The 15,242-nt window shown below is 42.5% G+C and overlaps 1 protein-coding gene across 1 annotated transcript in view; it reads right to left on the reverse strand.

The window, feature by feature from the left end:
* Positions 1-12,448: 12,448 nt before the first annotated feature.
* Positions 12,449-15,242, reverse strand: part of heatr5b (HEAT repeat containing 5B) — an 85,565-nt gene continuing 82,771 nt past the window's right edge. Inside the window, exon 35 of the mRNA XM_079843492.1 lies at positions 12,449-13,221. Within this exon, the coding sequence (XP_079699618.1) occupies positions 12,917-13,221 (305 nt within the window). The 3' untranslated portion in view covers positions 12,449-12,916. The remainder of the gene's footprint in view (positions 13,222-15,242) is intronic.

Below are 15,242 nucleotides of genomic sequence, written 5' to 3' on the forward strand. Positions count from 1 at the left end.
TAAAATGACCCTAGTAAATACTATAGTATGTAATAGTAAAATTACCCTAGTAAATACTATATTCTAGTAAAATTACCCTAGTAAATACTATAGTATAGTCTAGTAAAATTACCCTAGTAAATACTATAGTATATTCTAGTAAAATTACCCTAGTAAATACTATAGTATATTCTGGTAAAATTACCCTAGTAAATACTATAGTATAGTCTAGTAAAATTACCCTAGTAAATACTACAGTATATTCTAGTACAATTGCCCTAGTAAATACTACAGTATATTCTAGTAAAATTACCCTAGTAAATACTACAGTATATTCCAGTAAAATTACCCTAGTAAATACTATAGTATATTCTAGTAAAATTACCCTAGTAAATATTATAGTATATTCTAGTAAAATTACCCTAGTAAATACTATATTCTAGTAAAATTACCCTAGTAAATACTATATTCTAGTAAAATTACCCTTGTAAATACTATAGTATATTCTAGTAAAATTACCCTAGTAAATACTATATTCTAGTACAATTACCCTAGTAAATACTATAGTATATTCTAGTAAAATTACCCTAGTAAATACTACAGTATATTCTAGTAAAATTACCCTAGTAAATACTATAGTACATTCTATTAAAATTACCCTAGTAAATACTACAGTATATTCTAGTAAAATTACCCTAGTAAATACTACAGTATATTCTAGTAAAATTACCCTAGTAAATACTATAGTATATTCTAGTAAAATTACCCTAGTAAATACTATATTCTAGTAAAATTACCCTAGTAAATACTATAGTATATTCTAGTAAAATTACCATAGTAAATACTATATTCTAGTAAAATTACCCTAGTAAATACTATTGTTACAAGTAGACAGGAGGCAGACACAGATGTTAACAGGTATGGTAGTTTATTTGACCACAGTAGAGCATGGGAAGTGGAGTAGGTGAGTAAACCGGTTGATGGTAGATAGGATGGTGATATGAGAGAGAGAGTTACTGTCTTTTGTATGGAAGGTGGAATGACGCTGGAGCCTGGAGGTTTCTGGAGACTGGAGGTTTCTGGAGACTGGAGATCGCTGGAGACTGGAGATCACTGGAGACTGGAGATCGCTGGAGACTGGAGATCGCTGGAGGACAGAGGGACGGACAGGAACACACCCACACAGCAGACAGGGAACACGGAAGGAAGGAGACACGCTGGAGACAGGTAGTATCGATAGTAGAGTCCTTGAGGTAAGCATAGGCAGACGTATATGCGAACGAGACCGGACGTGGAGTGCTGTGTGCGTGTGCTTCTTGTAGTGCTGGTGATGAGTGCCATGATGAGGTGCAGGTGATGGTGATCAGTACTCTGGGGATGGAGTGCGCTGTGATTGGTGGCGGGTGGAACCTGACGTGTCTGTGATAGTACCCCCCCCTCCACGGCCCGCTCCAGAGGGCCGAGAACCCCGACGCCGTGGTGGTCGTCCTCTACCCCGCGGAGCTGGCTTCTCAGGATGACTGTCGTGGTATGTCTGGAGTAACATGGGATCTAAAATGTCGTTCCTTGGGACCCAGGAGCGTTCCTCGGGACCATATCCTTCCCAATCCACAAGATATTCCAGCTGACCACCACAACGTTGGGAGTTCAAGATCTCATTGACCTTGTAGGCCGTACCGTCCTCCAGGATGAGTGGAAGGGGGGGGGTTCGGCGGGAACTACGTCAGGTCCTGTGGGGGAAACAGAGGGATTGTGAGCTTTGAGTAGTGAAACATGGAAAGTAGGATGTATACGATACCCTTGTGGTAGACGGAGTTGATATGTGACCGGGTTGACCTGCTTGGTGATGGGGAACGGGCCAATGAACCTGGGACTCAGCTTTTTGCAAGGCAGACGCATTCTGATGTCTCGGGTAGAAAGCCACACCAGTTGACCAGGCTGGAAGACGGGGGTGTCAGAACGCAGAAGATCCGCGACCATCCTGCGTCTGCGCAGGGCCCGTTGCAGCTGATGGTGAGCTGAGTCCCAGACCCTCTCGCTCTCTCGGAACCAGTAGTCCACAGCAGGAACGTCGGAGGGTTCCCCATCCCAGGGGAACAGTGGAGGTTGGAAACCGAGTACGCATTGGAATGGGGTGAGTCCTGTGGTTGACTGCTTCAGGGAGTTTTGGGCGTACTCTGCCCAACCTAGGAACTGGTTCCAAGAGTCCTGGTGGTCATGACAGAAGGTACGTAGGAAGCGACCAATTTCCTGAACCTTCCTTTCCGTCTGCCCGTTTGACTGTGGATGATACCCCGACGTCAGGCTAACGGCCACACCTAGGAGTGAGAAGAACGATCTCCATACTCGGGAAATGAACTGGGGACCTCGATCGGATACTATGTCTTCAGGTACTCCGAAGTATCTAAAAACTTGATTGAAGAGTGTTTCGGCTGTTTCCATGGCAGTAGGCAGACCTGGGAGTGGGATCAGACGACATGATTTGGAGAAGCGATCTACTACCACTAGGATGGTGGTATTACCGTCTGAGACCGGCAGGTCAGTGATGAAATCTACTCCTAGGTGTGACCAGTACCGAGTGACGTGTGAGCCGAGTGAATTGTGGGAGTTCGTCGTGTCCGAGTGAGGTATAGCAAGCCAGGTGGACAACCCGGCGGAGGGTTCGTGGAGGCATTGGAGGAGGGAATGGTTTCTTCGGACCAGGTAATAGGACTTACTATGAGGGAGCTTGGAATAATGGGTTCTGGTTCTTCGATCTGTTCGTCAGGGGCATGAAGACGGGATAGAGCATCAGCCTTAAGATTCTTGGTACCAGGACGGTAGGAGATGGTGTAGTTGAAACGGGAGAAGAACATGGCCCACCGGGCTTGTCTGGGGTTAAATCTCTTGGCTGATCGAAGATATTCAAAGGTTTTTATGATCTGTTAGCACCAGGAACGCATGTTTGGCTCCCTCCAACCAATGCCTCCACTCTTCTAAGGCAAGCTTGACTGCGAGAAGTTCCCTGTCACCGATGGAGTAGTTGACCTCCGCCGGGCTGAGCTTGCGGGAGAAGAAGGCGCATGGATGGAGTCTACTTGGCGTCCCCTGCTGCTGCGACAACACCACTCCCACTCCGGTTTTGGAGGCGTCCACCTCCACGACGAAGGGCTTTTCCGGGTCTGGATGGACTAGGAGGGGAGCGGTGGTGAAGGCTTTCTTGAGGTGGCTTGAGGTTGGTGGCTGCCGGGGTCCAGGACAGAGACTTGGGTTTGTTGCGTAACATACTGGTGAGTGGATGAGTGATGGAGCTGTAACCTTTGATGAATCGTCGATAGAAATTGGAGAAACCTAGGAAGCGTTGGAGTTCCTTTATAGTGGTGGGTTCTGGCCAGGTGGTGATGGATTCCACCTTCCTCTCGTCCATCCGGATGCCACTGTGATCGATGTGGTATCCCAGGAAGGAAACTGAAGTTTGGTGGAAAGAACACTTTTCGGCCTTGAGGAATAGATGGAACTGACGTAGACGGTTGAGGACCTCCGCAACGTGTTGGCGATGTTCGGCCTGGCTCCGGGAGTAGATGAGGATGTCGTCGATGTAGACTGGGACGAATCGATGGAGAAACTCCCGAAGCACCTCCTGGATGAAATCCTGGAATACGGAGGGGGCGTTTACCAATCCATACGGCATGACGAGGTATTCATAGTGTCCAGTAGGGGTAATAAAGGCAGTCTTCCACTCATCCCCCTCACGTATCCGGATGAGGTTGTACGCGCTGCGGAGGTCCAACTTGGTGAACACAGTGGCACCACGGAGATGTTCGAGGGCTGCTGGGACGAGAGGAAGGGAATACCGGAACTTAACTGTTATCTTGTTGAGGGAACGATAATCGATGCATGGCCGCAAGCCTCCGTCCTTCTTTGCCACGAAGAAGAAGCTGGACGCAGCAGGGGAAGTAGACGGCCTGATGTAACCTTGGACGAGGGCTTCCTGGATGTATTCCTCCATGGCCTTCTCCTCCGGGATGGATAGTGGGTATATCTTACCCCTTGGTACTGGTTCACCCGGAAGCAGGTCGATGGCACAGTCCCATGGCCGGTGTGGAGGCAGCTTGGAAGCCCGTTGCGGGCAGAAGACATCGCTGAAGGGGGCGTAACACTTGGAAACATCGACGGAGCGTTGTTCAACTGGACTTTCGATGGATGTGGCACAGAGAGTCAGATCAGGCAAAGATGAGGATGGAAGAGGAAGTTCAGTCAGACATTGTGAGAAGCAAGTGTCGCCCCACTTCAGGATTTCGCCCGTTTTCCAAGAGATGGTAGGATTGTGCTGCTCCAACCAGGGGCGCCCCAGAACCACGTCAGCGGTCGAATCCTCCAGAACCAGCATGTGAGCCTCTTCCCGATGTAGAAGCCCGACCTGAAGAGTGAATGGTCCAGCCACGGTACGGACGTGTTTGCGACTGAGGGGTCTTCCGGTTATGGAGCTGATCCTGTAGATGGTCGGAGACGGAGTGGTCTTGAGGCGTAACTGGCGGCAGATGGCACCGGAGAGGAAGTTGCCGGCTGACCCCGAGTCGAGGAGCGCGACCACTGAAAGGGAGACATTAGCGGCAGTAAGGGTGACGACAGTGGTGAGTGGTTTCATTTTATGATCAGCAGGAATAATGGCACTCACCATGGGTCGCGGAGGTCGTGTGGGGCATGCAGCTATGACATGCCCAGGTTCACCACAATACAGACAGAGACGTAGGGTCAGCCGACGGCGGCATTCTTCAGGGGTTAGTCGGGAGTTCTCTAACTCCATGGGTTCGTGGGCTGGTTCTGGGGTGCTGACGGGCTCGGATCGGCGGAAGGGCACGCTGAAGGGATACTGGTCCTGGTGCTCTTGGATGCACGCCTGCATGCGAGTGGCACAGCGAATGTAATGCTGGATGAACTTCTCAAGGCGGATGGAGTCCTCGCATGCAGCGAGATGCAGCCGTACCCGAGGTTCCAATCCTTGCCGAAATGTAGTTATCAGCGCCTGTTCATTCCATCCACTGACTGCTGCAAGCGTTCTGAATTGCAAAGCATAATCGTAAATAGACATGGATCCCTGTTTTAAATTGTAAAGTTTCTCACCAGCTGACGAATCTGTGATTGGCTTCCCAAACACCTCCCGGAAGTGGGAAATGAATGCTGAGTAGGACTGCGTTACCGCACCTTGTTGTGACCAGATGGAATCGGCCCACATTAATGCTTTGCCGCAGAGCTGAGATATAATGAAGGCGATCTTTGAAGTGTCGCTCGGGTACAAGTGCGGCTGTATCTCCAGGACCAGTGTGCATTGCAGCAGGAAGCCGCTGCAATTCTCCGCCGATCCTGAGTAGGGCGCCGGTTTGGCCATGGGACTAGCATACGGAGGTAGTGAAGGAGGGTTGTTGACAGATGGGTTGGTGTTCGCTGGTGCAGGTGAATGAACAGTAACTAGAGTGGGTTGTGGAGGAAATGTGCGCCGAAGCGCATCTACCAATTCCTGGAAGGGATCCGGTTGGCTCATACTGGGTCTCGGTTGTGGTCCGGTCTTCTGTTACAAGTACACAGGAGGCAGACACAGATGTTAACAGGTATGGTAGTTTATTTGACCACAGTAGAGCATGGGAAGTGGAGTAGGTGAGTAAACCGGTTGATGGTAGATAGGATGGTGATATGAGAGAGAGAGTTACTGTCTTTTGTATGGAAGGTGGAATGACGCTGGAGCCTGGAGGTTTCTGGAGAATGGAGATCGCTGGAGACTGGAGATCGCTGGAGACTGGAGATCGCTGGAGGACAAAGAGACGGACAGGAACACACCCACACAGCAGACAGGGAACACGGAAGGAAGGAGACACGCTGGAGACAGGTAGTATCGATAGTAGAGTCCTTGAGGTAAGTATAGGTAGACATATATGCGAACGAGACCGGACGTGGAGTGCTGTGTGCGTGTGCTTCTTGTAGTGCTGGTGATGAGTGCCATGATGAGGTGCAGGTGATAGTGATCAGTACTCTGGGGATGGAGTGCGCTGTGATTGGTGGAGGGTGGAACCTGACGTGTCTGTGACAACTATATTCTAGTAAAATTACCCTAGTAAATACTACAGTATATTCTAGTAAAATTACCCTAGTAAATACTACAGTATATTCTAGTAAAATTACCCAAGTAAATACTATAGTATATTCTAGTAAAATTACCCTAGTAAATACTATATTCTAGTAAAATTACCCTAGTAAATACAACAGTATATTCTAGTAAAATTACCCTAGTAAATACTATAGTATATTCTAGTAAAATTACCCTAGTAAATACTGTAGTATATTCTAGTAAAATTACCCTAGTAAATACTATAGTATATTCTAGTAAAATTACCCTAGTAAATACTACGGTACATTCTAGTAAAATTACCCTAGTAAATACTACAGTATATTCTAGTAAAATTACCCTAGTAAATACTATAGTATATTATTGTAAAATTACCCTAGTAAATACTATAGTATATTCTAGTAAAATTACCCGAGTAAATACTATAGTATATTCTAGTAAAATTACCCTAGTAAATACTATAGTATATTCTAGTAAAATTACCCTAGTAAATACTATGGTACATTCTAGTAGAATTACCCTAGTAAATACTATATTCTAGTAAAATTACCCTAGTAAATACTACAGTATATTCTAGTAAAATTACCTTAGTAAATACTACGGTACATTCTAGTAAAATTACCCTAGTAAATACTATATTCTAGTAAAATTACACTAGTAAATACTACAGTATATTCTAGTAAAATTACCCTAGTAAATACTACAGTATATTCTAGTAAAATTACCCTAGTAAATACTATAGTATATTCTAGTAAAATTACCCTAGTAAATACTACAGTACATTCTAGTAAAATTACCCTAGTAAAAACTACAGTATATTCTAGTAAAATTACCCTAGTAAATACTACAGTATATTCTAGTAAAATGACCCTAGTAAATACTACAGTATATTCTAGTAAAATTACCCTAGTAAATACTACAGTATATTCTAGTAAAATGACCCTAGTAAATACTACAGTATATTCTAGTAAAATTACCCTAGTAAATACTATAGTATATTCTAGTAAAATTACCCAGGTAAATACTACAGTATATTCTAGTAAAATTACCCTAGTAAATACTATAGTATATTCTAGTAAAATGACCTTAGTAAAAACTACAGTATATTCTAGTAAAATTACCCTAGTAAATACTACAGTATAGTCTAGTAAAATGACCCTAGTAAATACTATAGTATAGTCTAGTAAAATTACCCTAGTAAATACTATAGTATATTCTAGTAAAATTACCCTAGTAAATACTATAGTATATTCTGGTAAAATTACCCTAGTAAATACTACAGTATATTAGAGTAAAATTACCCTAGTAAATACTGTATTCTAGTAAAATTACGCTAGTAAATACTAGAGTATATTCTAGTAAAATTACCCTAGTAAATACTACAGTATATTATAGTAAAATTACCCTAGTAAATACTACAGCAAATTCTAGTAAAATTACCCAAGTAAATACTATATTCTAGTAAAATTACCCTAGTAAATACAACAGTATATTCTAGTAAAATTACCCTAGTAAATACTATAGTATATTCTAGTAAAATTACCCTAGTAAATACTATAGTATATTCTAGTAAAATTACCCTAGTAAATACTATAGTATAGTCTAGTAAAATTACCCTAGTAAATACTACGGTACATTCTAGTAAAATTACCCTAGTAAATACTACAGTATATTATAGTAAATTACCCTAATAAATACTACAGTACATTCTAGTAAATTACCCTAGTAAATACTACAGTATATTCTAGTAAAATTACCCTAGTAAATACTATAGTATATTCTAGTAAAATTACCCTAGTAAATACTACGGTACCTTCTAGTAAAATTACCCTAGTAAATACTACAGTATATTATAGTAAATTACCCTAATAAATACTACAGTACATTCTAGTAAATTACCCTAGTAAATACTACAGTACATTCTAGTAAAGTATTTTTTTTCCGAGTATGGCCCTGTATAATATCATAAAGGGTGGAAATCCTTATATGGGCACTTCTCCCAGATGAGCGCGCACACACACACACACACACCAGAGCAAGAGTGCGTCCATCATTGAGCTTTGTTCGGGTTACAGGAGCCGTCGGCGGCGCTGGTGTTGACACACGAGATCAACAATGTCACTAAAGAAGTGTGTGTGTGTGTGTGAGGGAAAGATCACCTTGTTCAGCTTCACAAATAACCCAGCGTTAAGGGAACAGGGGATGCAGTTTGTGTTTCCGGAGTTCTGCAAGTGTGTGTGTTTGTTCCCGGTTCTGAGTGGAAACCGCAGGCGGTAAGTGTGTGTGTGTGTGTGTGTGTGAGGGAAAGATCACCTTGTTCAGCTTCACAAATAACCCAGAGTTAAGGGAACAGGGGATGCAGTTTGTGTTTCCGGAGTTCTGCAAGTGTGTGTGTTTGTTCCCGGTCATGAGTGGAAACCGCAGGCGGTAAGTGTGTGTGTGTGTGTGTGTGTGAGAGTGTGTGTGTCTCTTTTTAGCTCCGCCCACTGCACGCCTCCACGGACTCGGCTGAGTTCAGAAAGAATCGGTTCAGTGTTTCTGTCTTTTATAAATATGATAAACTAAAGACTCTTGGGAGATATAAAGGATCAACACTACTCTATAGATACTCAAGATTAACACCAGACTGTGTGTGCTTGTGTGTGTGATGACCCTTTAAACAGCGTATTTTACTATATTTATTCATTATTACATACATGTGCAATATTAGAATACAGAGTTTCAGGCACCAAGTCCTGCGTCATGCATTGTTGTGTTAAACTCTAAGTTGGGTCAAAACACATCACAACAATCCACAAAACAAGAAACCGAATCCAAACTGTAATCACACACACACCAGAGCTGCAGATTAGAGCCATAATCAAAGCTACAATAGCAGGAAACGCAGGAAACGGAGCTCGGCTGACGAGAGCTCGCCGGGGCTGAATGAACCCTCGGCTGATTGAACATACAAACAGGACATGGAGCACAGGTGATGGAAATGAGGACGTGAGAACCATTCGGTGATCGGCTCGTACGGAAGGCTCACAGGCTCAAAGAGTCCAAACAAACACACACGGCAGATTCCAATCGGAAGTGAGCATCCCTATGCCCTACTCACCCTTAAAGTGGGACTTTGGAGGGAACAGGAACTGTGTGCGTTTGGAACACACTGCTGTCAATATGATATATACAAATGTACATTTATAATGAAGTGTGTGTTCCTGATCTGCTCTTAACTTTATAAGTTACGCATTTAACATAAAGCATTAAAGGCACAATATGTAAGATTGTGTTGACTTGTGTACTCACATTATTCCAAATGTTTCCAAGAGTGTTTAAAGGGATAGTTCACCCAAAACAAAATGTTTATGTGTATCTGCTCACCCCCAGGGCATTTAAGATTCAGTAGAACACAAATGAAGATTTTTAACAGTGTGATAGTCGTATAATGATGTCGATGGGGATATTTTAGAGTATGAGAGTAAAAACACACAGTCTTGTGGGACACACTGATGTCTGAAGACACGAAACCATCGGTTTCTGTGAAAAACCCAACAGTATTTGTTATTTTTTTACCTCTTATCAGACGAATGTCATCTAGTATTCCCAGCGCCATAACTTCCGGCAAACCTGCAACACATTTCAAAAAAAGTTGGGACAGTAAAGCATTTACCACTTTGTAATGTTGCCATTCCTTTTCACAACACTTAAAAGATGTTTAGGGACTGAAGACACCAAGTGATGAAGTGTTTCAGGTGTAATTTTGTCCCATTCTTCCTGCAAACAAGTCTTAAGGTGGGCAACAGTTCGGGGTCTTCCACACATTCTCTATTGGAGACAGGTCGGGACTGAGGCAGGCCAGTCAAGTACCCGAACCCTCTTCCTCCGCAGCCAGGACTGCAGAATGTGTGCAGAATGTGGTTTTGCATTGTCTTGTTGAAATATGCATGGACGTCCCTGGAAAAGATGTATTCTTGAAGGCAGCATATTATGCTCCAAAATCTCTATGTCCTTTTCAGCATTAATGGTGCCTTCACAGAAGTGCAAGTTACCTTTGCCAAGGGCACTGACACAACCCCATACCATGACAGACCCTGGCTTTTGGACTTGTTAATGGTAACAGTCTGGATGATCCTTTTCTTCTTTGGTCCGGAGCACACGGCGTCCATTCCTCCCAAAAACTACCTGAAATACTGCTTCATCTGAGCACAGTACACGTTTCCACTGTGTGATGGTCCATCCCAGATGCCTCGAGCCCAGAGAAGTCGACGGCGCTTCTGGACACTGTTAACATAGGGCTTCCTTTTGGCACAGTACAGTTTTAATTGACATTTGTGGATGTAACTACGTATTGTGGTACTTGATAAAGGTTTGCCAAAGTAGTCCTGAGCCCATGTCGTGATATCGCTTCTAGATGAATGACGATTCTTGATGCAGTGCCGCCTGAGGGATCGGAGATCACGGTTGTTCAGCTTAGGCTTGCGCCCTTGTCCTTTACACACTGAAAATTCCTCCAGATTCCTTGAATCTTTTAATTATGTTATGCACTGTTGAATGTGAAATATCCAAATCTCTTCCTATCTTTCCTTGAGGAACATTGTTTTTAAACATTTCAATAATTTTCTCACGTATTTGTTGGCAAACTGGCGATCCTCTGTCCATCTTTGCTCCTAAAGGATTAGACCTTTCTTGGATGCTGCTTTTGTACCAAATCATAATTACAATCACCTGTTGACATCACCTGTTTCAAATCACACCATTATTTAACCATTTTACCTCATTACTAGCCCTAAATTGCTCGTCCCAACTTTTTTTGAAATGTGTTGCAGGTCTGAATGACAGGAAAGGATGCATATTTACAAATGACATGAAGTTGACCAGACAAAACATGAAATATTTTGTGTTCATATTGTCTGCAATTAAATACAAGTGAAAGTAAATTAAGAAATCACTTCTTTTTTTTATTTATTTGTGTTTTCCATACTGTCCCAACTTTTTCTGATTTTGGGTTGTAAAATGAGCCGTGTAAACACTGCAGATCACTGATTGGTCAGAGAGAATCGTCACTACCAGAGTCATTGGATTTGCGACACAAGACACAAAACCCCCTAGAAACAAACTTCGTCTTGCAGTGAAAAACATCCACATGCCAAGAATCAAGAACACATTCCATCGATATGCTCCATCGCTCCTGTGTTGTGTGTTTCTTTGTGTTGCGTTTACGATGATGTCACGATCAGTCTATAATCCCACCCACTTTGAAGCGGTACTAAACTACAGTGGAAAAGCATCATTTTATAGGTCCTAGGACCCCAATAGCCTCAATCACTTTTAAACGGAAGAAGCTTGGCATGACCCAGAACCTTCCTAGAGTTGGCCATCTAGACAAATTGAGCATCTGGGCAAGAAGGGATTTGAATTTGGAGGAATGGAAGAACCCAATAGGCACTGATGTTGGACGAGAAGGCCTGGCTCTCAGTCTCCGCTCTAATTCATCCCAAAGCTGTTCTATCGGGTTGAGCTCAGGACTCCAGTTCCTCCACACCAAACTCCTCATCCATGTCTTTATGGAGACGCTTTGTGCACTGGTGCATGCTGGGACAGGAAGGGGCCGTCCCCAAACTGGTCCCACAAAGTTGGGAGCATGAAATTGTCCAAAATGTCTTGGTGAAGCATTAAGAGTTCCTTTTACTGGAACGTGGCTGAGTTGCTGTTGTTCCCAATGGCTTCCACTTTGTTATAATCCCACTAACAGTTGAGCGTGGAATATTTCACGACCCATTCTCTCTCTAATGTGTGTAGAAGCGTCTGCAGGCCTAAAGCTGGAGTTTACACCTGTGGCCATGAAGGGGTTGAACACCTGAACTCAGTGATTTGGAGGGGCGGCACAATACTTCTGGCAATATAGTGTATGAATATTAATGAAATATTCATGATTTTGAATGCCCATCAGTATACTGTCAGAAAAAAAGGTACATTGCTGTCACTGGGGCGGTACCCCAAGGTACAAAACAAAAAAGGTACTAATATGTACCTTTAAGGTATTAATATGTACCTTTAAGGTACTAATACGCACTCTTAAAGTACTGATATGTACCTTTTAGGGGTGAGTAAGGTACAAAGATGTACCTTTTCACTTTTGTACCTTAGGGTACCGCCCCAGTGACAGCACTGTACCTTTTTTTCTGAGAGTGTAGAATAAGGTGTTTTTTGTAACCAGGTGGTTTAGTTAGCATGATTTTTTCCACCTAAACCAGTTTAGCGGTCAATTCTAAAGATATCATTGGTCATGTCAATCACAGTGCAGATTACCTACAGCAAATGGACGGTAATATGGACGGTTATTGATTGGGACATAATTTTTGGATATGAATGACAGGCAATGTTGCATATATTACATATTTTTACTTGATAAAGGACAGGCAATGAAAGGCAGACATTACAATCGAGTTATTAAAAGCTCAAACAAGAACTCCAGCATTGAGCAACTCTAAAATATTCAACAGACTCACAAACTACAACTTCACTTAAGAACATCTGTGCCGCTTAATCAGCCGCTTAAAACAATGATCAACACTTACCAAAAAACACGTGAATTTCTGGAAAAGTGATAAATATGATGATATAAGGTTTAAATTATGGTCAGATAGTAAATAATAAAAAGCAACAGTTAAAAGAAGAAGAAAAAAACATGGGAATGTGTTCATGGAAATATTCAGGTAATGTGAATTTTTGTCATGTGAGCTTTCAAAAAGGTGCATTTCATAAAACCGAACACTAATGCTTGTAACAGACCTTTATGATTTATGTGATGTAACCTTTATTGACTTTATACAAACAGCATGAGCTGAAGGACTAGAAGAAGCTGGTCTTGAGTTTGATGGTGGGCGCCGCTTGCACACTGGGCTGAGGTCTGGCCGCCGCCTTGGCTTTACTGTCGGCCTGTCTGGATCTGATGGCCGCCTCGAGTCGGGTCTTGAGTTCTGGTGCCGCCCCGATGACGGTCTTGAAGGCCGCGGGGTACAGAGGGCCGATGTGCATCAGGTTCTGGAGGGCGAACTCGTGCAGGCCTTTGGAGCTGCTGGAGGCTGTGGAGAAGCTGGTGTCGTCCAGCAGGTATGAGATGAGGGTCGGGACCAGCAGAGCCAGCAACTGGACTCCTGAGAGCGGTGGAAGGAAAGAAGCTGGATCACAACTCCACACCAAGATGCTGATTTTTGTACTTTTAAATGAATATTTCTGTAGAAAAACCTTTAAATCACACTTCCTATCTCCAGTAAGTGAAGCGGTTTATCGCTACTTCCAGTCGCAACGCAATCAAAACTTATTTTAAGAGGCGTTTGTTCAACTAGTTAACAGCACATTGAAAATATACTAGAGATGCACCGATTGATCGGCCAGGGATCAGAATTGGCTGATTATTTGCATGATTGGCCCTGATCGGCCGATCAGTCTCACGTGTCTCCGATTTTGAGCCGATCCATCTACACTAGGCATGTGCAGGCATAAAATTGTCATGTTGCGATTAATTGCTGAAGCTTTTATCGCGGTATACGGTATTATCACGATATTGAAATAAGTTGCAAAAAAAAGTGTTGTCATACCATAACAGGTTTAATAACTTTCTTATAACAAAAGAACCAAACATTTAAATACAATAAAGCAATACACAAAACTGTATAAAGTAAACATATTTAAAACAGATTAAAGTGCTAAAGAATTATAAAGCGCAATAGGTAAAACTTTATGATAATGTCTCACTAGCTAATACATTAACATCAACAAAGAGCTACATTTGTACAGTTATTATTCTTTAATAATGCTAGTTAAAAAAAGCAACTGTTAGTGTGTGTTAGCTCAGGTGCATTAAATAATATAGTTACAACTTTTGATATGAATGTGTTATTTTGCTGAAATGTACATTTAACTAAGATAAATAAATGTTTTAGAAGTATTTTTCATTGTCAGTTTGTTAATGAATTAACTAATGTTAAATAATAGAGTCTTATTGTAAAGTGTGTGACTGAATAACAGTCAGAACATATTCACACAATATCTAGGGCATGACATTTAGTCCAGATTAAAATAAAAAATGTTTAAGTTTGAAAATGAATAGCCTTAAGTCTTTAAGTATTAGGTTTTGTTTACAAGGGTTACCGGGGAAACGGCTGCACTTCTGCTGTATTATGCCGAATTATGATTCGGATCGCGTGTCAAACCGCCAAACTGCTGAAATTTGGCGATTCAAACCGCTGAATCGACTCACTGATTCATAACGCTCTGAACTGCTGAATCGACTCACTGATTCATAACGCTCTGAACCGCTGAATCGACTCACTGATTCAGAACGCTCTGAACCGCTGAATCGACTCACTGATTCATAACGCTCTGAACCGCTGAATCGACTCACTGAGTCATAACGCTCTGAACCGCTGAATCGACTCACTGATTCATAACGCTCTGAACCGCTGAATCGACTCACTGATTTATAACACTCTAAACCGCTGAATCGACTCGCTGATTCAGAACGCTCTGAACCGCTGAATCGACTCACTGATTCATAACGCTCTGAACCGCTGAATCGACTCACTGAGTCATAACGCTCTGAACCGCTGAATCGACTCACTGATTCATAACGCTCTGAACTGCTGAATCGACTCACTGATTCATAACGCTTCGAAGCTTCATGAGGCCGTGTTTTGAAATCGGTCATCACTATATAAGTCGTTATTTAGGGTTTTTTTGCACACAGAAACTATTCTCGTCTTCATAAAGTTATTGTAGAGCCGCTGTAGTGAGATGGACTTTGTAACTTTAGTCTTTAGTGTCTTTTAAGGGTCTTGAGAGTGTAAAGTTGAGCCAATGGAGGCCTTTCAGAGCATCAGATTTACACTAAAATATCTTCATTTGTGTCTGAAGATGAACGGAGGTCTGACGGGTGTCCAACCACATGAGGCTCAGTCATTAATGACACAATTTACAGTTTTGGGTGAACTAACCCTTTAAATAAATAAAAATATATATATACAAAAAACATTTAACTGTGGTACCGTAAAATTTGTATGGTATTGGAACCGACTACTGGAGTTTTGGTGCTGTGACATCCCTAGCTGGCCACATTTATTACCCAATCACTGAACTATTATTTGGAGGAGTTCTGCACACTTCAGGTTTGTTCATT

Source organism: Gobio gobio (assembly GCF_949357685.1).
Source record: "Gobio gobio genome assembly, chromosome: 18".
Classification (NCBI taxonomy): Eukaryota; Metazoa; Chordata; class Actinopteri; order Cypriniformes; family Gobionidae; genus Gobio; species Gobio gobio.